We start from the raw sequence: 23,826 nt of genomic DNA, 5'->3' as shown, positions 1-23,826 counted from the left end.
CCCTTCAATTACTATGAATTTTTTTTCACTTTTTAGAATTTTCCTCTCTTTAAAAAAATGAGATTAAGCTTTTTGTTCTATTAACCAACTTCTAGATTTATTAATTTAGTGGGTTTTTTCTTTCAGTGTTTCAATATACTTTTATTCTCCAGAATTTCTACCCTTTTTTGTTTAGCTAGATCTGTGATTTGTTCTAGTTTAATTTCATGCCCAATGCATTCATTTTTTTCTACTCTTTTGCTAATCAAAGTGTTTAGATACAGAATATCCCCTAGTGCTTTTGCTGTAACAGTTTTAGTACACTGTTATAATTTTCTTTTATGAACTCTTTTTTACTATTTCTTCAATTTGATTTTAAAATGGTTAGTCTTCAATTAATTTTTTTCATGTCTTCCAAAGCCCTTTAATGAATATAATTTTTAGTACATTGTCATCAGAAAATGACTTGTCTGGTATTTGTCTTGCCTTATTTTTGGTGATGTCTTTATATGTCCCAAAACATGACTAACTGCTGCTGTTAAAAATGTCATATATGTTAAAGAGATATGTAAATTCCTTTTTATCCCATTCAGTAAGTGCAAGAGGCAATCATCTGTAATTTTCTCAAAATTCTGCTTAAAAGTTATTTTTTTCTTGTTATATTTGGCTAAATTTATGAATTACAACATGGGGGGAATACAAAATGCCATTAATTTGTTTTATCTCAAAATAAGTATTATGGAGAAATGATGAAAAAAATGTAGCCATTAACTAGGGAAGAAGTGAAATCTGGATTTTTCCAATTTCTCTTATTATTAGTTACTTATAACATTCTTTCCAAAGCATCAATAATTTGTAATTCTTTTGGAAAATATTTATTCATATCCTTTGATCATTTATCTATTGAGAAACAACATTTATTGTTATGGTATTTTCAACTGCCTACAAATCTTGGATGTCAGAACTTAAAAGATATCTGATTTTTAAAACCTCTTATCCTAGCTGTATCAACTTCATTCATGAAAAAGCTTTTCATGTTCATATGATTTAATTATCCATTTTTGCAATTTGTCTCAATCTCTAGTTTGGATAAGAATTTACCTATTTACTGACAGCTGTGAAAGAATTATGATCAGTTCTTCTAATATTTTTAAATATTCCTATTATGTATTCAGTTTGAATTTATTGAGAAATACAGTATAAAATATTGGTCTAAAGTAATTTTTGCCAGATTTTAAGTTATCCATGAAGTTTTTATCAAATAGGAAATTCAATCTTAGACAATTTATATCTTCAAATTTATTTAATATAGACTGAAACCTAGAAGTGCTATTTCTCATGTTTATCTTTTCAGGTTTTTCACTGATGTCTAAGTTGTTTGTTCCTCTAAATGAATTTTGTCATTTTGTCTAGTTCTATAAAGTAATATCTTTATAGTTTGTTGTTTCAACATTCAATTTGTAGATGACCTCTTACAATACTGTCATTTTTATTTTATTTACAACAACCAACTATCGTCACTAAATACTTCTCTGTTTAAATTGGCCTTTATTTCTTATTCTGTGTAATTTTATCTATATAAGTACTGAATATGTTTTGGTAGATTAGCTCTTAGATATTTTATGCATTTTCAAGTTATTTCAAATGAGATTTCTCTATTACTGACTTCTACATTTTATATTTTGTATTTACATTTATATATTATGACAAATATATTTATAGCACATTTCTATTTATATACATTTAAATTTCGTGTTCTGATATTTTACTGTATTAACTATCTCAATTAGTTGTTATACAGATTCCCTAAATTTTTCAAAATTAACCATCATCTTATCATCATATAGGTAGTTTTAATTCCTTTTTGCCTATCTTTAAATCTTTAATTTCTTCCTTTTGTTTTACTGCTGTTGTTAAAATTTCTGGAATAATGCTAAAATACAGTGGAGAGAGAGGGCATCTTTGTTGACTCCTACTGACTGTTGCTTTTTATCATATTAAGGAAAAAATTCCTTATCACATGATAGCATCTTGATAAAGCCATGCTGGTTCTTCACAATCCCTGCTTCCTTTTACAGATATTTACTAACAATTTCTTCAATATCCCAATTTAGACTTTTCACAGGAATGTGAGTCAAACTCACTGGGCTGTAGTTTCTCTGTAGATTCTGATTTTTTCCCCCTTTTTATGATGAAAACAAAGTCATCCTTCTCCAGTAATCCAAGTACTTCTTCCCTTCTTCACTGTTATACATCACTATGAATGGCTCAGAAATCATTCACATTCATCATTTCTTTCAATATCCAAGGATATAATTCATCAGGACCAGATGACTTTATTTCATCAAGACCATTAAGTGTTTTTTTTACTAACTTCCTTACTAATTTAGGTATAACTTTCTGATGGGCTAGGAACTACATTTTGTCTTTCTTTGTATCACCAGAAATTAGCACAGTGCCAGGCACATAGCAAGTGCTTAATAAATGAATACTGACCAACTGTAAGCCATTTTTGTCCTGAAATTTTCAGTGCGATGGTCATTCTTCTTGACAAAAACAGAAGCAAAATTAAGAATTAAGCAGGTCTATCTTCTGACTGTCATTAGTTAGCATCATTCCATCTACTTAAAGCAGCTGTCTTATCCTTTCTTTCATACTTGCCTTTCCCTGGATGCATCTTCAGAAACACTTTTTGTTGTTAATTATCCTTGCCAGTTTGATTTTACTGAACTTTAGCTCAGATACTATTTTTACAAGTCTAACATATTTATGAATGAATGAAAAATAACATTTGTTTGACACCCATTACTTGCCATGCAATTAATTATGTGGTGGAGAAATAAATACAAAAAGTTAGACAGTTCCTGTCCTCAAGGAACATAGTACAGGATAACAACATATATAATGGAGTCATAGCCAGTGAAAAGTATTTGAGCCTGAGAAATCAGAAAGATGAGTAGAGTTATATTAGGCTCAACAGACATTTCCTTTCCAGAAACAAAGATAGTACATTGATTTAATAATTGTTCCTTGGACAAGAAGTGGAAAGCTGGAGATGTACATTTGCATAATGGCCTAGGACTGGACAAATAACTGTGAGTTATATGCATTTGCACTAGCTGGCTTCATCAAGATGGTATACCCAAAGGTAGTGGTCCAAAACAGAATCAGTTCCTACTCAGGACATGACAGAGGATCATTCTTTATTACCTGCTCTTGCTTCCATCTTCTAAAAATCTAACCTGATTTGTAATGACATGAATCTGTATCAATCTCTTCAGGAAATTCAGTTTTTTTGGTACCTTGTTAATAGTTTCCTTTTATTTCCTCAGATTTTCATTCTTGAAAAGTTTCCATTCCTCTTGCACTAATTTCTCCTATAGAACTTTTAAATGCATGAAATCCTGCTTGTCATTCCTCTGGATTCTGTTTTCCAAAAATCTAGGGCTTATGTCAGCCTATGACTTGCATTTATTTTCTTCTCTATCATGAATTCTTTGCCTATGTTTAAACATCCAACTCTTTTTTTGTCCCATTGCTATAGCACTATTATTCAGTTCAGTATACTACAATTCTCATATGAAATTTATTCTCCACTCATTTCTGGATTTAGAATTTCTTAAAAGCTAGACAATGATCTCACAGATCGTCTAATACAACTGAAATGATTTGTATAAGGTAACTTAATTTATGAGATAAGAAAGACTGGAATCCAGGCTTACTTTTAGTCTTGTTCTATCACTACATAGCACTGATTCTCAGTCATAACTTAGAGATAACAAATGTAAATTATAAACAAATGCTCCATTTACTCCCCTCTCATTAGCTAATTAGAACTTCACTTATTGTTCTCAGTCAAGCTTTATTTAAAAAAAAAAAAAAAAAAAAAAAAGCAAGACGACTTTCATCTATAATGTCCCAAGTGATCTATAAATTCTTGGTCTCCATAAACTAGATGCTTACTTATATGATTTTTCAAACTACTAAGTAACCTTAACTTCCTTCTTGAAAAAAGAAATATTTATTTCACATTATTTGTTACAGGACAGGAATGCCTGAAAAAGAAAGTACTATTTTGCATTCCCATTGCCTAGTGACAACAAAGATTCAAACCTCCTGAGATATATTTAGAAACCCCACCTCACCCTTAAAATTTTTTTCCCAGTATTCTATATAAATAATAAAGCTGAAAGAAAATTTTATGTATTTTTTAAAAATCTAAAGACCTAAGTGCTCTTAATTTTTTTTAATTAAATATTCTCTCCCTCTACTGCCTATAAGATAACAAGAAAAACCAAACTTTTGTTACAAGCAAGTACTAAGTGAAGTAAAATAAATTTCTACACTGGCTATATTTTAAAAGAAAAAAAGTCTAAGTATCTATACATGAGTGATCACTGGGTTTGGTAACATGTTTCATTGTGAATCCCCTGGAATTGTGGTTGGTCGTTGTGTTGATTGAGTTCCTAAATGTTTCAAAGGTATTTTATAAAATATAACTCTTATTATATAAATTTTTCTCCCAAGTTTGCTCATTTAACTCTCTAACTTTTAACTTTTAACTTTAACTTAACTGCTCATTTAACCCTCTAGGTTCTCTGAAACTATCTCCTTCATCATTTTTTATAATACAATAGTATTCTATAACATTCATATACTTGGTTCAGTCATTCTACAATTGATGAGCACTCTTTCAGTGACGGGTACTTTTCATTTTTCTTTGATGAGTCTAGATCTAGGTTTATTTTTAAACTCATCTTCCAGGGCCTTTTTTTCCCACAATAATATGAACAAGAAGATTTCAGAACTACTGATGTCTCAGAATATTTCCACTAAACAACTTCTCTTTCAATAGGATCATATTTTGGCTATTTTTAGTTATGAAAAAATAGTCTCCAAAAAAAGATCTGATAAAGAATCAAAAGAACAATAAATGAAACAAAAAGCTTTAGAGCCAAGACTCTTGAAGAAAATGATAATCAGGTTAGTCTGGAAATGATGGCTTCTGTTAGCAACTGAACTGAACACCAGCTGGGCATAAAAACAGATGGAAAATTCTATTCAAATAAGAGAAATTCTAGAAAGAATGAAAAACTATTTTCATACCCACATCCTCTGTCAGAACAAACTCTAATGAGGCTCTTGTGCAAGCATTTTAAAGTTCTTTGAGTTCAAACATTATTAAATCCCAAAATGTTTAGTCTTAATTCACCTGCATGCTTATTAATACAGGTGAATAAATATTGAAAAAATGTATTTACAAGTCCAACCTTTAAGAAGGGTGTTGGAGGCAACTCCATATATATTGTACTCTGAAATGACTTGATACATTTCCTCTATCAATAAAAACCAAAGATTACCACTAAGGTAAACATAAAAGTTGAGGTATTTATTAGTTCTTGACTTAAAATAACAAAAAGTAACAGAGATAACAAGAAACTTCCATCTTACCTTACATACAAATTCTTCCATTCTTTCCATGGCATGGTGAGCTTGTAAGAGAGGGGACATACCCATAAATCCCTCATCTTCCTGAGATGGTCCATTGTTGCATTCATGCTCCTCAGACTTCTGAAAAGCAATCAGAGAAATGTTCCATGTAATTTATTAGTAACAGAGACTGGAAACAAAATTATAATTTAAAAAAATAATAATGTTATCTTTATAGGTTAATAACAATATTTCTACTATGCTCAAAATAAGGTTACAGAAAAGTCCTAAGCCAACAGAAAAATGAAATAAATTTACTAAGTTTGTAGTTTATTAGAATCTTGGTATTTGAAGATTTAAAAAAAAAGTCTTCTTGAAAAAACAAACGTACAGTTTTCATACTATATGTAAATGTCCTTAAAGTTCTGATAGAAAATTCCTAGAATGTATATTAAGGAATAACAGAAATGGGATTATACAAGTCTATAGACAGCAGAGAAATAACTATCCATTGTTTATCTAGAATATAGGAAATTTATAGAAAAGATAAACTTCCTTTAGAGGTTCCTCATATTATTACTAAACTCAAAATGTTCCTGTACAGATAAGTGAGTTAAATTGTAACATAACATGCTTCTAAGGAAGTTAAATTCTAACAAAGCATGGTTTTTAAAGAGTGGATTCCTATAACTCCTTAGCTCCTGCCAAGAACAAGTGTATATATTGGAACTAAACTTCCATAGATTGTTCTGCCAATGTTATGCTAAATAGTATCAATGAAACTAGATTAATGTAAACTTATCAACAGAGAAATAATGGGATGATAGTTTTCAAAAACTACTGTATTAAAATAAGATCTGGAAAGTAGTTTCATTATGCATGAATTATTTTTAGGTAACTATTTTAAAAAGTGTTCATTGATTTCTATTTAAAATTTCTCACAAACTACCTATATGCATATTCTTTGGATGTTCTTGCTTTCCTCTTTTCAATAAACTATTATTTCAATTTTCTCCACCTAGTTTATTTCAAACAATCAATCAAAAGACAAAAAAATTTATTAAATGCCTATTATGTGCCAGTCAATGTACTAACCACTGGGGATACTTCCCTCAAGTAGTTCACAATCTAATATGGGGGAATGAGCTTCAAAACAAAACAAATTTGTACAAATAATCTATACACAGAATAAACAGAAAATAATTAACAGAGAGAAAGAAATAAAATTAAGAGGAATCTTCCCATTGAAGGTATAATTGCAGTTGGGACTTAATTAAAAGAAGACAAGACGCAGAGATGAAGGAAAGAAGACATTCCAGGCATAGGGGACAATAGAGAAAATATCCAGAGCTAAGAAATAGAGTGACATGTTCTTGGAACACCAAGGATACTATCACACGGGGAGCCTAATTACATTCAAAATCCTTTCTTCAATTGGAAGTTCAGGTAGAGAAATATTGACTTCAATCTGAAGTAAATGGTCAATGACTTCAGTATTAATCAATGATTTGTTAAGCACAAACACTACAGAAGCATTCAGCCCATCTTGCCAGGATTTCATCATCACTAATCAATGTGACTTCATCAGGAATGAGTAGCTGAGATGGACTATAGATCTTTGGCCCATAAAGGGCCTTCAGGACATCATACAAGTATTTTGGACTGTTACAAACAGCATAAAACTGAATTTCATCCGTCTTCTTGCTAAGCCAAGAATCTTAGAAAGTGCCAGGATTCTTGTTAACTTGGAGGGATTCCGCTTTTTTTAGAGATGGATAAACTATAGTGTTGGTAAACCCTATGGAGTTCTCATTTTTCATTTAGCAGCTTCTGAATTTTCATCAAATCAGTTTTATGTTTGTGAGTGTTCTAGTCCAGGTAAGTAACTGTGCTGCTGTAAATCAAAGTTCTTAAAGCTGTCTACTACTTTTTTGCTACGCTGTTGTCAACTGTATACTGGTGCAGCTTTCCTTCCAAGTTAGCAATAAATTCCTCACGTTAGACCCTAAGTCTTTGGTAGTTATCTTGCTTTGGAGTTACCACTTTTCTTGTACTGACTGAGAATGTTTAGAGTGAAGAGGTTAAGTCTATGACCGTGACCTGTCCAGCACCCTGTCACACACCACCTTCGCCATTCTCACATCCTATCTGTATCTTCTCCTCACAATAACATAATCTAATAAATAACAATGTTTGCTGCAAGGCTGCATCCATGAAGTTTTCTTGTATTTAGGTAAATGGAAGACAGTGCGCTGATGATGAGTAGGTCATAAGATTAAAAGTCTTCAGAGTAGTTTAAGTGACTGCTATTTCTGACTACATTTCTCCCAAGGACTCCCTGCAATACCGTGCCTAATGTGACAAAGTCACCCAGAATTTTAAGCTTCTTCTCTTTCAGCACGCTGATGATGAGGGTCTTCATAAAACTGTTCTTTAACCTCATGAGGGTTCATCATCGTGGAAGCATACACACTTATGGTGGTGTATTTCTCTCAAGTGGCAATCTCATTGTGATGAGGCTGTCATTCACTTCTTTTGGAAGGCATACAAACTTATAGACTACATTAGCTTTGAATGTAATATTTACACCAGCTTCACAGTACTCTTCACTGTGGACACTCCAGGAAAATGTGTGTCCTGGTACACAATATCTGCTAAGTTCTCTTGCAACAAAAGCTCTTTTTCTTTCAGGTCTACTGAATTTTGTGTTCTCCACAAGTATGTGCATATTCCATGCATCAAAAGTGAATAAAATCAATTTTTCAACAGTTTTTGTACATTTTTTTATGTTTTACTTCAGGGAAGAATACCTGCCTGCCAGTAAGCAGACCAAAATTAAGTTAGATGAAGCAGACAATTTTTAGGGTGTCTTTTTGAGCCTCTCCTTCATGTCAGAAAGTAAGCAATGCAATACTTTACAGAAAGATGAAAAGGTAACTCGCTTCAGTCCAGTGAGAAGATGATCCCATGGCCTGAGTTGCATGCATACAGGGTTTGTTTCCTTTCCTTTCCTGAACTCTTTGGTCCTGCCAAACTGGTCTTTTCACTGTTCCTCACTAATGATATCTTTTCTCTCTTTTTTTTTTGTGTACTGACTTGTCCCAACAGTTGTGCAGGGGAGACTAGTACTCCTGATGTGAGGGCTACTGAGCCCTTCAGGTGAAGCTACTGCTTCACCACTTGCCCATTACCATAGGACTTTGAGGCAGGTAAAAATGGTATGGGTGATATCTTTTGACTGGCACATAAACTGGATTCAAATGAGGCAGAGTTGCACAAAGTCATTGGTCTCACTCAATTCCAGAGTTATCAAAGTCCAATGGTGGCAAGACAAAAAAAAACAAGAAAACCAGCAATAGCCCAGTATGCAATGGATGATGATCTTAGCATCTGTGATGTCGAACTAAGCTCCAAATACTGTACAGAACCTGCTTCAGCTTCATGGCTGTTAGAACAAATTGTTCTCCTCTGCCCATTATCACTAGGAAGAAGTCTTCACATGTTTGGGGTAGATACTCTCCTAACTCAATGACAGATCTAAGGCCTGTCGATTACCCCCAACCTGGTTTTGTCCACAGGTTGAAATAGTTTACTAAGGCGTAAGTGCTGTGCATACTGCAGCTTCTTCGAACCACAGGCAAGAGCTGAGTGAAACAACACAAATGTGAAAAGCAGCCCTGAAAAGGGCTCAGCAGCCCTCACATCAGGAATACTACTCTTTCCTGGGACAAGCCAAGAGAGAGAGAGAAAGAGGGAGAGAAGAAGGGAGGAAGAGAGAAAGGGAAAGAGGGAGGGAAGGAGAGAGAGAAAAAGAAAGAGAAAAGGAGGGAGGGAGGCAGGAAAGGAGATAACAGAGAAACAATGAAAAGACTAGTATAGAAGAACCAGAGAGTTCAGGAAAGGAAAGAAAACAATGTAAATAATGTAATAATCCAAAATGTAGGTTGGTGCAAAGTTGTGAAGGGTTTTAATATATTTGATCACAGAAATAACAGGGAGACACAGGGGAGTGACATGATGAGAAAAACTCTTTGAGGTAGTTGTATGGAGGTTTAAAGAACGAGAGGCAAGAATAGTTATGAGCCTACTGCAAAAGTCCAGTCAAAAGATGATGAGAACCTGACTAAAAATGATAGTTGGAAAAGAGTTAAGAGAAGGTATTCAATGTGAATAGATTTCAGGAAACTAGACATGATATCACAGGCACTTGTTTCTTGGTCTATTTACAGTGATAAGGGAACTGTGTATTCTGTATTATAGTGTACCATTGTACTTGCCTACTAGAAACACAGTTCCATAAGCATTCAGGTATCCTGTCTTTATAGCTTCCTGGGCTCCTAGCACTGTGCTTAGTAAGTATTTCAAGTACTATGCTCAAAGGCTATAAAACTTGCATACCTTTTCACCCATTAATACAATTACTAGGGTTTGTATTCCAAAGAGATCAAAGAAAAATGGAAAGGATAGATAAGTACAAAAATATTTAGAGGACCTTGTTTTTGTGGTGGCAAAGAACTAGAAATTGAGGGCTGTTCATGGCTGAAGAAGTGGCATATGATTGTGATGGAATATTATTGTGCTATAAGAAATGATGAGCAAGATGGTTTCAGAAAAATTGGAAAAGACTTATATGAACTGATGCAAAATAAAATGAGCAGAATCAGAACACTGTACACAATTACAACATTATTGTAATGATGACCAACTATGAAATCCTTAGCTACTTTTGATCAATACAATGATGCAAAACAATGCAAAAGACTTCATTATGAAAAATACTATTCACCTCCAGAGAGAGAATTCTTGAATAAAGATTGAAGCATAATTTTTGATTTCCTTCACAGGCTAATTGTACACTATTTCAAAGTCCGATTCTTTTTGTACAGCAAAATAACTGTTTGGACATGTATACATATATTATATTTAACTTATACTTCAACATATTTAACATGTATTGGTCAACCTGCCAACTGGGGGAAGGGTGGAGGGAAGGAGGGGAAAAATTGGAACAAAAGTTTTTGCAATTGTCAATGCTGAATCCATGCATATATTTTGTAAATAAAAAGCTATAATTTAAAAAAAAAAAGATTGAAGCATAATGCTTTTCTTTTTTCTTTTTTTTTTTTAAACGATATGACTAATAAGGAAATTATGTTTCACATGAATTCACACATATAATGGATATCACATTGCTACCTTCTCAATAAGCTGCGGAAAACATTTGGAATTCAAAAATTTTTTAATTAAAGTAAAAAAATTGTTTAATAAATAAGCTAAAAACAATACAAACATGGGGGATGCAAAATATTTTCTTTGGTTGGTTTACAAGTAACTATCAATGAAATGTGTTATTACCTATTATAAGAATTATAAGTAGGCATTGCGGTCTCTTCCTCTGCTACCATCCCCTGGAACTCTAGCTCTCCCCTGAAGAGCAATCAATCTAAATCTTCCTCAGGTAGCTTAGCATCTCAGTACTCCCTTCTACATCAACTTTCTTTCTCTCATCTTCAGGAATTTTTCTAGTGATGCTAATGATTCTTGTCCTCCTGGGCCATTAATCTTTTCAAATCTTAATTTTCTATTTCTTTCTCGGCAATCCATCAAAATATTCTACCTTCCTATTTCTCCATACCCTCCCATTTCTAAGCCTAATCAAAACTCTCTTAAATATGTTTTATATTTAATTACATATACTTTCCTCAGGAGAATATCACTTTGTAAACTGAGGAATGAGGACTTTCATTTTGTCTCCATGTACCAGTTGGCTAACACACTGCCTACCACAAAGTATTTATTAAATAAATGTTACTGAATGAAATCATTTATTCTTGTTTCTATTACTCGGGTTTCTCCCAGTTCATTCCCCCTACTATGGCCTCAGAATAATAAAGACTTAAAATTGAAAGAGATGATCTTGCTTAATAGATACTTAAATAATTCTTCATTACAATTTAAATATATACAGACTTTTGCTTTTATTGTGAAGGGAATTCAGTGCCTTCTGAGATAGGCAATTCCATTTTTTTGGATAATTTTACTTGTTCAGAATTTTTCCTAACCTCATCTTCTCTACAACTTCTACTCATTACTCCAAGCTGTATCTTCTACACCAAATCAGAACAAGTTTAATCCCTTTTCCACATGATAACTCTTTAAATATTTAAAAACAGTTGTCATAAAAAAGATAACATTAAGAAAATTCCCAAGAACATGAAGGCAAAAAGTCAACATATCTAGTAATTTAGATTCCTTTATGTTAATATTTTTAGACTCTGTGAGCATGATTCCCACTGGCCAGTAATAAAACTGAAAAGACATAGTTAAATGTCCCAGTACTTCAGCTTCTTTTTCTAATTCTACAGAGATTAGCTAAAGCAAACACAAGCTGATCTCTTGGCTTAAAAATCTGAGGGCCAAGTTATTTAACATTTTCCTTTATCAATTTTATCTCCAATACTATATCCAATATTCAAAAAAATTGACAGTTTTTTATAAGACAGAAATGTTTTGAAAGGATGGGTATAAATCAAATCTTTTAAATAAGACAGAACAATTATTTCAACTTAGTTTAGTAAATATGTTGAATTGAGCATTCAAAAGAAGAAACAATTTGATATAGGGAGTCATCCTTTAAGACCTGTGAGTTCAAGACCTATCTCTAACAATGTGTCACTCTTTGGGACATAATAATATAGTTTCTTACTGCTTTAAGCAACTCTCTAAGATTATAGGCTGCAGAGAGGAGGTGCCAACCTGCTTAAGTACAAGAAAAACTGCTCACCTCCTAGCTGTGCCCTATGCCAACAAAATAATGGATTAATTCTCTATTCTTATTACATTATAATTTAGCACATAGAACAAAAATAAAATCTTGAAGGAATTTATGATATAAGAAAGATAAAACATGCTACAAAAAAAACTAAAATATTAATTACAATGGAATAAGCATAAGAAATAAGATTAAGAAATAAGATTAATCGGGCAAAATGAGAATGTCAAGAATGGATAAAATTCTGACTGAGAGAATCCAGGATTATCCTCACATAAAATGATAGTTAAGCTATATGATCTTTAATGTTCCTTCCAGCTATAAAGTTTTCCATTTCATTGAAAAACAAACCAAGTATGTGAATAATCACACCCTTATTCCTCTTCTTCAATCTTCCCTAAAAACGCAATTGTCAAAATAAATGCAAATCTCCTTTCCTATAAGGGAAATAGGTATGGAATACTGAATATACTGTCACACTTAATTGATTACATTGGTTGGAATTGTACTTTTTTATTTTTTCAATTTCATGTAAAGGTTTTTTGGGTCCCCATGTATGGCAAAAGATGGGTTACAGACCCTTATCTCCTACTTATACCCTCTGGGGCTAAACAAGACTTTGTTTAAAAGACACTTTATCAATATTCCTGAAATAAATAGCCAAACTATTTTTCCTAAGAAGTATCACTGTAATAAATACATGCCTATGTGTCTCCTCAAAAAACCCTTATTTGATCTTTTCATTCTCACCAAATATCTTCCTATATATATAATTTCTTCTGCCCATTGTAACCAAACTTGAGAAGACCATCTACAGTAGGTGCCTCTATTATCTCTGCTGTTACTCTCTTCTAATTCCTTACAATTTGGCTTCCAACCTCATCATCTCACCAACTACTCTCCCCAAAGTCACCAATAATCTCAAAACTGCCAAATCCAACATCCTATGTAACTGATACTGTTAAATGTCATCTTCCCTTGAAACTTTCTTCCCTCTAGGTTTTCAGGATAACACTCTTTAAGCTATCCTCCTATTTATCTGACCATTCCTCAGTCTCTCCTGCTGAATCCTCATCCAAGTCATGTCCATTAAACCCAAGTGTCTCACAATGCTTTGTCCTGGGCCCCCTTCTCTCTCCATACTACTTCACTTGATCATATCATCAGCACCCATGGATTTAATGATGTACCTCCCTGCTGACTTCCAGTCTCACATCTCCTTTCAGACAGATCAGATTAGGTGTCTATTAGATATCTTATAAACTTAATCATGTCCAAAACAGAACTCATTATTTCCTTCTAAATTCTCCCCTACCTGTTTGTTACCCTCCCTTACTATTGAGGGCAACACTATTCTCCTAGTCCTTCAGGCTCACAATCTCAGTATCATCCTTGACTCTCAACTCTCACTCCCTTTATTCAATCTATTGCCAAGGTCTACAGATGTCACCTCTGTAACATCTCTTATCTAGTCCCTTCTCTTCTCCAATAATATAATAAATAATCACCCTGATGCTGGGACTTCTCACTTCACACTCAAGACTACTACAATATCCTGCCAGTGGGTTTGTCTGTCACAAGTCTTTCCCCATTCCAATCCATTCTCCATTTATGTCACCCCAAAGCAATGATTCTATCCTTTTATTGGTTCTCCTTTTACTTCCAATGTGGCTGAAAAAATGCCCTACTGCATGTATTGGTCAACCTGTCATCTGGGGGAAGAAGGGAAAAAGTTGGAACAAAGGGTTTTGCAACTGTCAATGCTGAAAATTTACCTATGCATATATCTTTTAAATAAAAAGCTATAATTAAAAAAAAAAAAATGCCCTGCTGGTTTTTTGTTATCTTTCACTTTCCTGACCATACCATATATTCATATTCATTCTTTCCTACCTAGCCTTGCTTTTATCTTTTCCTGATCTGTTTTTTAATAAGTTAACTGGTGAGTTTCTGCTGGGGATATCATCATTCATTCAGTAACTTAGGTGTAATACTTTGGAGTTACTTTCAATTGTGTTCTCTTTCCTTACAATAAATCAGCTGCCAAATCTTTTTATTCTATCTCTGCAAGGGAGTTCATATCCATCTCCTTTTCTTCCTTCATATATCCACCCCTGGAAAAGAGCCTGTAAAGGCTATCATATCTCTCTTTCTACTATTTTTCCCTTCTATGCTAAAATCCTTGAGAAAACTGCCTTTACTAGCTTAGAAAATTGCCTAGCATGTAGTAGGCACTGTGTTTACTCCTTTCCCCTTCTAAATCCTTTATAATATGATTTCTGACTTCATGAATCAACTGACATTGCCTGAAAAAACTGCCAAATCTAATAAAAGCATTTTCTCAACCCTCTTCTTGAATCTCTTTGTATGATTTGATATTTGATCACTATGCCTTGGATAGTTTCTACTCTCTAGTTTTTCATAATCCAACTCTTTTGGTTCTCCTTCTACCTATTTGATCACTCCTCATTTTTCTTTGCTGGTTCTTCATCCATGACATACCCAGTAGCATTGGGTATTCATTAAAACTCTGCGCTGCCCTGCCCCTTTCTCTATTTGATGTACTTTCTCACTTAGTGATCTTATCAGCTCCCATGAGTTCATCTGCAGATGATTTCCAGATTTCCAAACGTAGACCTTGACACTCTCCTGCATTTTACCCCTTTATCATTAACTACCTTTTGGATAGATCAAACTAGAAGATTTTAGCAGCACCTGAAACTCAACAGATTTGGCCCAATAGGCCAAAACTGGTGTCAAACATACCACTAATTCAGGTTCTTAAAAACTCAAGTGTCATCCTCAACTTTTCAGTAAGTCGCCCCCATATATTCAATCTGTTGTCAAGTCTTACAATTTTTACCTTCACATCTTTTTACATACAACCCTTTCACCACATACTCAGCTACCATCCTTGTTGAGCATTTATCACTTCACTCCTAGATTATTGCAATAATCAGCTGCCAAAGTGATTTTTCCCAATGCACAGAACTATCCTCCCACCACCATCCAAACACCTTACCCAGCCCTCATGGCTCCTTATTACTTCCAGGACAAATTAAGTTTTCTAGTTGGCATTTACAGTCCTTTACAACCTGGCTCGTTCCTTCCTTTACATTCTTGTTGCACTTTCCTTTCCACTTACTGTTCTTCACATACAATAACTCACTGTCTAACTAAGTACCTTTGCACTAACTGCTCCCCATTCCTGGCACATTCTGTATCCCTTATGTTTCCCTGGCTTCCTTCAGATTCAGCCTAGGTCCTACTTTTTGTAGGAAGCCTTTCTTAATTGTTTCTTTCCCCTCCACTCCACTCTGTGGAATGCTCTGTGCTAGTGCCTTCTCAAAGATCACCTTTCATCTATTCTCTACATATCTTTTAGTGTTTGTCTCCCTATTCAGAATGTGAGATCCTTAAAGAAAAGGACTATCTTTATTTTTCACTGCATGCTGTGTTCTTAACACAATACCTGTCACACAGTATGTACATAATATTTGCTCACCAACTAATTGACCATGAGTCTCTAGCCTCCAATCTCTCCCATTCATTTTCCATACAGCTGTCAAACTGATATTTAATTGCTGAAAAGGGCTCATAAGTCTACTCTAGGTTACAAGTCATTTAAAATGCTGATAGTTAAACTAAAAGTTTGCCACTGGAATTCTGAGACAAAACAAATGATAGTTCCACTAAAAGAAATAAGAGAAATCTGAATGAAAAGTAGATTTAGGGAAAAAGTTAACTTTTGAACATGTGGAATTTGGGATACTGATAAGACATTCAAGGAAAGATGTCCCATAGGCAACTGGAAAAGAAAAGCTGGAGATTAGGAGAAGTCCAAGCTAGAGATATGGATTTGAAAAGTGATCACTGAAGCCAATGAAGTAAGATGACCAAAAGATAATATATAAAGAAGAGAAAAAGACCAAGGAAAATACCTACCTGAATGGGTTGAAAAGAGAAATCAGTAAAGGAAACAAGAATAGTAAGAGAGGCAGGAGAAACAGTAGAAAGTGAAGTTACTAAGCCCAAAGAGGAGAAGGAGACTAACAGGAAGGAATTGCCAGGGAATAAAGGGGAAAAAAAGGATACAGATGGCCAGTCAGTAAAAATTAAAGGATGAAAGTTGGAGATAATTTTGTAGGGCTTGAAGAGCTGGGAGACAATGTGTATAAAAGCATAATATTTTCACCTTTTTTTTTTTGGTGGTAGTGGTGTTTGCTTGCTTTTTTTTTTTTTTCTTTCTCATGGTTTTTGTTTTCCCTTTTGATCTGATTTTTCTTGCACAGCATGATAAATATGATAAATATGGGAAATGTTTAGAAGAATTACACATGTTTAACCCATCATGGATTCTTGCTGTCGGGTGGGGGGAGGAAGGAGAAAAATTTGAAACACAAGGTTTTACAAAGGTGAATGTTGAAAAACTATCTTGGCATGTATTTGTAAAAATAAAAAGCTATTATTTAAAAAATGATATTGCTAAAGGCACCTTATAAAATAGAAAGGACTTATAAAAGGAAAGTCTATAGTCACATGTTCTTTTCAAAGTGTTTTACAACCAGTAATATGACCCCCTATTTATGTGGTTATGATTCCAGGCGATATTACTTTATATACTAGAATAGAAGGAAATATAGATCCTACATGTCTCCTCCAAGAATAAACTTCAAGGCCTTATTCTATCATGTTATTTACAGATAGGTAAGATATTTCATAACTTGTGATTCAAAAGAGAGAGTATCTGATGTGGAGTCAAATTCTGGGATTGTTGGTTACTATCTTTGTAACAATGAACAAACCACTTAACTCTCCAGAATCTATTTTTTTTTATAACTATAAAATAAGGAAGCTTGGACTAGATGCCTCCTCTGGTCTTTTCCAGCTCTAATCTATGATTTATCTGTCCACTGTATGCATTAAACAGAAATCCCACTAATAAATTCTTCTCAAGTGAGACCAAGAACAAAATTGGAATCTCAGCATAAGGACTTTTCTGGTTTGTTATTAGTTAAAAGGTCACTGGTCCACTAGAATGTTTACTTGAGAGAAAAGTCTTTAAAATCCAAACCAACAGGATGCTAATAAAAATAAAGTCTCAATTCCAATAAACTTGGGATAAAAAATGCCATATGCCTCTAGAGAGAACTACGAAAACTGAATATGGATCAAAGCATTGTATTATCATCTTTTTGTTTGTTTGTTTGCTGTTTGTTTTCTTGTATTTTTTTTCATTTGGTCTGATTTTTTTTGTACAATATGAAAAACATGGAAATATGTTTAAAAGGACTACATGTTTATCCTCCATCAAATTGCTTGCTTTCTTGGGAATGAAGGTAAGGGAGAAAAGGAGAAATAAATTTAAGTACAATGGATAGAGTACCAGCCCTGGAGTCAGGAGGACCCGAGTTCAAATCTGGCCTCAGACACTTAACACTGCCTAGCCATGTGACCCTGGGCAAGTCACTTATAACCCAAATGCCTCAGCCAAAAAAAAAAAAAAATGTTGAAAACTATCTTTGCATATATTTGGAAAAATAAAATACCATTGAGGTATTTATCCAAAAAGATATCCAAAAAAAAGATGGAAGTCTCCCCTATGAACCAAACAGAAACACTCCAAACAAAAATGGACAGTCACACAGTATGCTACATTTTCATTGTATACTTTTTGTTTTTATAGTATCACTGTTCCTGAGCACACAAATAAAATTTAAAGAGATAAATGATCTACAAAATTAACTTCTTCCCACTATTCTCACATTAGAACTCTTTGTTTTGTTTGCTCTATATGTGATTTGTTTAAAACTGCTTTCCCTTTTATACACAAAACTAAATCTCAAAAAGCAATTCCTTCTGTTTTCCAAACTGAACTGACACCAAGATATGACCAGTAAACAAGTTTCAATAGCTAGTACTATCCCCAGTTGGCAGCATTTGTTCCAAAAGTCTATTAGGAACTTCATAACCAAAACATAGGCAAGAGAGGAAGGTGGGTTACTGTGAAAAAATATTATTACGGCCAATTAGCTTTACAATTTACATTCTAATCTGCCCTAGCTGATCACAATATGAGTTTAAATTCAGTGTTCAACACAATGAGCAACCTTGTGATCACCACTTCTACTTGTCATAAAGAGAAAGTGAAAATAGCTTCAAAAAAGGAAAACCTACCAAAGACATTATAATTTCCAAGAAAATTCACAAGATGTTAAACCAAAATCCTCCTACCCTAAAAAGTGACAATTATTAATGGTTTCTTTTCTACAAAGTCATGATCATGTTTTAAATGACGATCTTCTAAGATCCCTTATGCCATCTTAATTGCAACTCTTTTGTATCACCTACTTACTTTTTTGAACTGGGAACAGGGAACAGATGCCACTAAAAGAGGCCCCAGATCTTCTCCTTGGTGGTTATCATTATGACTTTTTCCTGAAACATCAAATTGGTAACCTTTTCTGAGCCGTGTAACTGGCTCCGGAGTACTGTTGCACCCCGATACGAGATCTGCTGTTTCGTTCATGGGATACCAAGATCTTTTTTACAAAGATGTTTCTCCTTCTGTTCCCTCTTCTGGGAGGATGTTCTCGCAAAACAGTTGTGTAGCCCTAAGGAAAAGAAAAATTAAATAAAATTTAGAAGTAAAAAAATTTAATTAAAACAAAAAAAAAAAAAAAAAGGAAAGGAAAAAGTAAAGGAAGAATTTGAGAAGATTAAAAATAAGAATTTAGTCATAGCAGGAACACAGGCATGACAATGAAATCTTAGAATATTCTAGGATAACTATATTTTACAATTATTTCCTAAATATTTCTGCATTGTGGTATAACCAGAAAGGTGCTGGATTTGGAGTCAGAAAACAAATAAGAATTCTCATTAATCATTTGGTAATACTAGTGATTTAACTTCCATAAATCTATTTCTTCACATGAAAAAGGAGAGAAGGAGATAAACATACTTATGATAATTATATTACAAGGCCAATGAAGGCAAAGTGCTTTGGAAATCTTAATAAGTACTAGAGAAATAGAATTATTAATTATTATGAATCACAAAATTATTTAACAATATAATGAATAAATTAAAGTATTTGAGAATTAGTATGTGCCAAGGAATCTGATCGATTCTGAAGACATAAATACAAAAACAAAGAATTCCTGCCCTCAAGGTTACAGTCTAATTAGAGAGCTTCTTCTTCCCTGTGACTGAAGGTCTGGAGGACAGAGAACTAAATTTCTCCCAAAACTTTCCTTTAAACTGAAGTTTAAAGGCAGAAACTGAATTGACAACTTATTCCACTTCCCATCTGCAGGTCTGCCTAGTTTCAACTCTATACACCAAGATGACCTTGGGCAGAGTAACTCCTAGTGTCTCCTTTCCCTTCCCAGCTTACTAAGCTTCTTTTTATTTATCTTCTCCCACTAAATTGTAAACTCCTAAAGGGAAGAAAATGTCTGTCTTCATATTTGTCCCAGCACTTAGCACAGAGTACATAATAGACTATTAATAAATTATCAAGTTGAACTGAATATAGAGGGAAATGGTAGCCACAAGAGATGTTTTATGGGGATGTTGAATGGGATCCTAAGTAGTAAGAGTAGATATGATAGACTCCATAAAATAAATGCTTCCTGAATGGTCCCATTCAGCAGGGAGTAGGAGTAAAAGAATGAGAGGGAGGGAAATGATGACCATTTTTGGAGGAATGGCTAAACAAATTATGGTCCAGTAATTAACTTTCAAAGTGGTATCGTTTGCCCATCAACTGGAGAACAGCTGAACAAGTGATGGAAGGATGTGATGGAATATTATTATGGCAGTGATGGAATGATGAACAGGATGCTTTCAGAAAAGCCTGGAAAGACTTAAGTGAACTGATGCAAAGTGAACAGAAGATTGGACACAATAATAGCAATATCATGTTTTAATTGTGAATGACTTAACTGTTCCCAGCAAAATAATCTAAGACAATTCTGAAGGATATATGATGAAAAATAGTATCCAACTCCACAAAAAGAAACAATGGAATCTGAATGCAGATTAAAGCATACTTTGTCTTTTTTTGCTGTTGTGTCTGTTTTCTTTCACAAAAGGAATCATATTCTGCATGACTGTACATGTATAACCTATATCAAGTTCCTTACATTTTCAATGAGGGGATGGAGGGAAAAATTTTGGAACTAAAATTTTTAAAAAACAAATGTTTTAAAATTTTACATGTAATGAGAAAAAAACTATATTAAAAAGTATGAACCCTGCCTCAAGTTTCTCTCCACTTCAATCCATCCTTTACCCAGATATCTAATTGATTTTTCTAAAATACAGGTATGAACATTTAACCACACTACTCAATAAACTCTTGTGATTATTACCTCAAATAGAAATGCTTTCGTTGGCATGTACACTCTACAATCCAACCATACCAGCATACTTTGCTGTTCATCATACTCCACACTCCACCTGCTCTCCATCCTTATCCTTCTCCTAATCTGATTCTTAAAATTTATAACTTCCTTTAAGACACAATCCAAGCATTACCTCTTTCAGGGAGGCCTTTCCTAGTATTCCCCCACCCACCCACCCAAGTCACTCAGTTAGTGCCCATCACTTCAACGTTCCCTCCCATCTATTCTGTTCCCTCCCATCTATTCTATGTTCTGATTTACATGTTTTCTTCATCAGAACATAAGCTTCTTGAAGCCAGAACTTTATTTCTGTCTGTTATCATCCCCTCATCTCCCAACTAGCATGATTATTAATAAGATAAGATCTTAATAAATGCATGTTGGTTGAATGATATGCAAATGTAACAGAATATTAATGTATAAAATATGAAGAGAAAGCTGAATACAAACACAGAGAAACTTAAGAGAAATTGAAACAAAGTAAGCAAAATCAGGGAAACTATATATAATATCAACCATATTAAATGGAAAAAAAAAACAAATCAAATGATAGTAAGCGTTGCAAAATTATGACAAAGATTCACCCCAAAGAAGAGATACAAGAAGACATTTATCTTACTTTTTTTTTGGGGGGGAGGGGATCATTGGTATAAACAAAGCATATATTTGAGATAAGAATTCATTATGTTACAAATTGTTGGAAAAGCTTGAAAGCTATCTGGTAGAAATTGGGCACGGACCAATCTTCCACCATTTACTAAGGTAAGGTCAAAATGACCTAGACATAAAGAGAGATATTATAATATGAAGAACATGGAACATATTACCTATCAGATTTATGCATAGGTAAATGACTTTTGAATAAATAAGAGACAGGAAGTATTGTGAGGTATAAAATGGATAATTGATTATATTAAATTTAAAAGGTTTTGTACAAATAAAACAAATAAATACAGCCAAGTTCAAAAGGAAAGTAGAAAACTTGAGGTGGGGGGGAAAGAGAATTCTATAGACAGTTCTAAAAAGTCTCATATCTCAAATATATAAAGAATGTGTGTCAAATCTAGAAGAATACAAGTCATTTCCAATGATCAATAGATATGAACAGTTTTCCCAAAGAAGAAATTAAAACAATTTATAGTCATGTGAAAAACATGTTCTAAATCATTATTGACTATAGAAATGAAAATTAAAGCCAACTTGGAATATCATTTTAAACCCATCAGACTGGCTAAAACGATAGAAGGGAGGAAGCGACCACATTATTGGATTTGGAATTATACCTAAAGAGTTATTAAACTGTCTATATACTTTGACTCAGCAATACCATTATTTGGACTGTTTCCCAAGATAATTATGGAAAATGAAAAAGAACCTACATATTCAAAAATATTTATAGCACCTCTTTGTGGTGGCAAAGAACTGGAAATTTCAGGGATGTACATTAATTGGAAAGAAAATTTGGTATATGGGGGAAGCTAGGTGACACAGTGGATAAAGCACCAATCCTGAAGTCAGGAGGACTCCTTGAGTTCAAATCTAATCTCAGACACTTAACACTGCCTAGCTGTGTGACCCTGGGCAAGTCACTTAACCCCAATTGCCTCAGCAGAAAGAAAAAAAAAGAGAAAGAAAAAAGAAAATATGGTATATGTTCCTGATGAAACATTACTAAGAAATGTTTAGCTCAATGGGTTTAAAATAGCATGAAAAAAAAAAAAAACTCCACAAAACAAAAAGATTAAAAGGAACAAAACCAAGAACACTATATACAATAATAGCAGTATTTTTTTTAAGAACAAGTTTAAACAACAAAGTCATTTTGACTAATGTAAACACCCAAATTAATCTCAAAAATCCTATGAAGGACAATGCTATTTGAATCCTGAAAGGAATATTGCTGTTGTAAGAAATAATGAGCTGGTTGATTTAGAAAAACATGCAAAGACTTGACCTCGGGAAGGACAAGGTTATCCATCTTCAGAGAAATAGGTGATAAGAGAAAATAAAGTATGGACTTACATATATGTGTATAAATGTATTTGTGTTTTATGTGTCCATTTAGAGATATCTATGTATGTATGTGTATGTGTATAAGTGTTTATATATCCATACTTCTTTAGGTAAGGGGATAGGATAGGAGGGGAAGGGGAAAGGAAATAAAGTAAAAAATGAACAGCAAAGAACAAAAGAAAACCAACAAGGAAATTTAAGAATCATGACAGCTTTGACATTATATGTAGTATTTATTATATAGGTTTTCTTGAAATAGAAATTTATTATTTTATATTGAATATTCTTATCATCTGTTGTGTACATGGCAATGCTTTTTAAATTTGTAAATTCTGTTCTCCTTTCTTTCCCCCCCCTTTGATACTTTTTAATTTTACACTTAAATACAGAATGAGAAAAAAAATTGGACAATATGATCCGAGGGGTCACAAAGAATCTGACACAATTGAATGAATAACATATGTGGGTACATCTATGTTATTCTTTTGTCTATGGTAATACTATTTTGATTCTTTTTAAAATGATAATCTTTTGTTCTTTAAGATATGAGATTAATGCTTGGGCTCAATGGCCTCAAAATTGTTCTAGCTGTTTTTCTTATCTGTTTTCTTTAGTGCCATTTTTTTGCACATTGGAACCTATAATGCTCAAATGATTCAAATATGCTAGAAGTACAATTAGAATTGATTCAGATTTATCAGTAGCCACCATAAAAGACCACAGGTCCTAGAATCACATACTAACAATCAAAAGAACTAGACTTGTGGCCAAAAATATCTTATCTAGCAAAATTATAATATTGAATGAGAAAAAAATGGACATTCAATGAACTGCAGATTTTCAGGACTTTCTATTAGACAAACTCAAACTTAATAGAAAACTTAACATGTAAGTCAATATAAAAGATCAATGTCAAGGAACTCAACATGGACAAATAGTTTATGTTTTTGTTTTTTTAACATGGGAAATGTATAGCATATGTTTAAGACTGCCAAAAATAACAGAGCAGCTCAAAAGAAAAATTGGGCAAGAGTTAAGATAAAAATAGTAATTATGTCATACAAAGAGGTGCAGAAGAATAGATACAGAGGTATTTGGGGAACGAGGGCTAGTAGTTCTGAAAACCTACTCACATCAGGAATAAGTTAAACAGAAAACATTGAATATATACTATGAAAGGTAAAGCACCTTCCAAAGTCTATAGAGAAATAAGGGGGAAGG

General features: G+C 33.4%; 1 protein-coding gene across 2 annotated transcripts in view; it reads right to left on the bottom strand.

Moving 5' to 3' along the window:
• The window catches only part of ADIPOR2 (adiponectin receptor 2), a 60,754-nt gene that overhangs the window by 14,330 nt on the left and 22,598 nt on the right, over positions 1–23,826 (bottom strand). For both annotated transcript variants that reach the window (XM_023504632.2, XM_003771339.4), the window contains exons 2-3: positions 18,537–18,795; positions 5,431–5,550 (exon numbers count right to left, since the gene is read on the bottom strand). In XM_023504632.2, coding sequence (XP_023360400.1) covers positions 5,431–5,550; positions 18,537–18,710 — 294 coding nt within the window. In that variant the 5' untranslated portion in view covers positions 18,711–18,795. The remainder of the gene's footprint in view (positions 1–5,430; positions 5,551–18,536; positions 18,796–23,826) is intronic.

Source organism: Sarcophilus harrisii, chromosome 5 (assembly GCF_902635505.1).
Source record: "Sarcophilus harrisii chromosome 5, mSarHar1.11, whole genome shotgun sequence".
In the NCBI taxonomy this organism is placed as follows: domain Eukaryota; kingdom Metazoa; phylum Chordata; class Mammalia; order Dasyuromorphia; family Dasyuridae; genus Sarcophilus; species Sarcophilus harrisii.
This window is presented reverse-complemented; position numbering and strand designations above follow the sequence as displayed.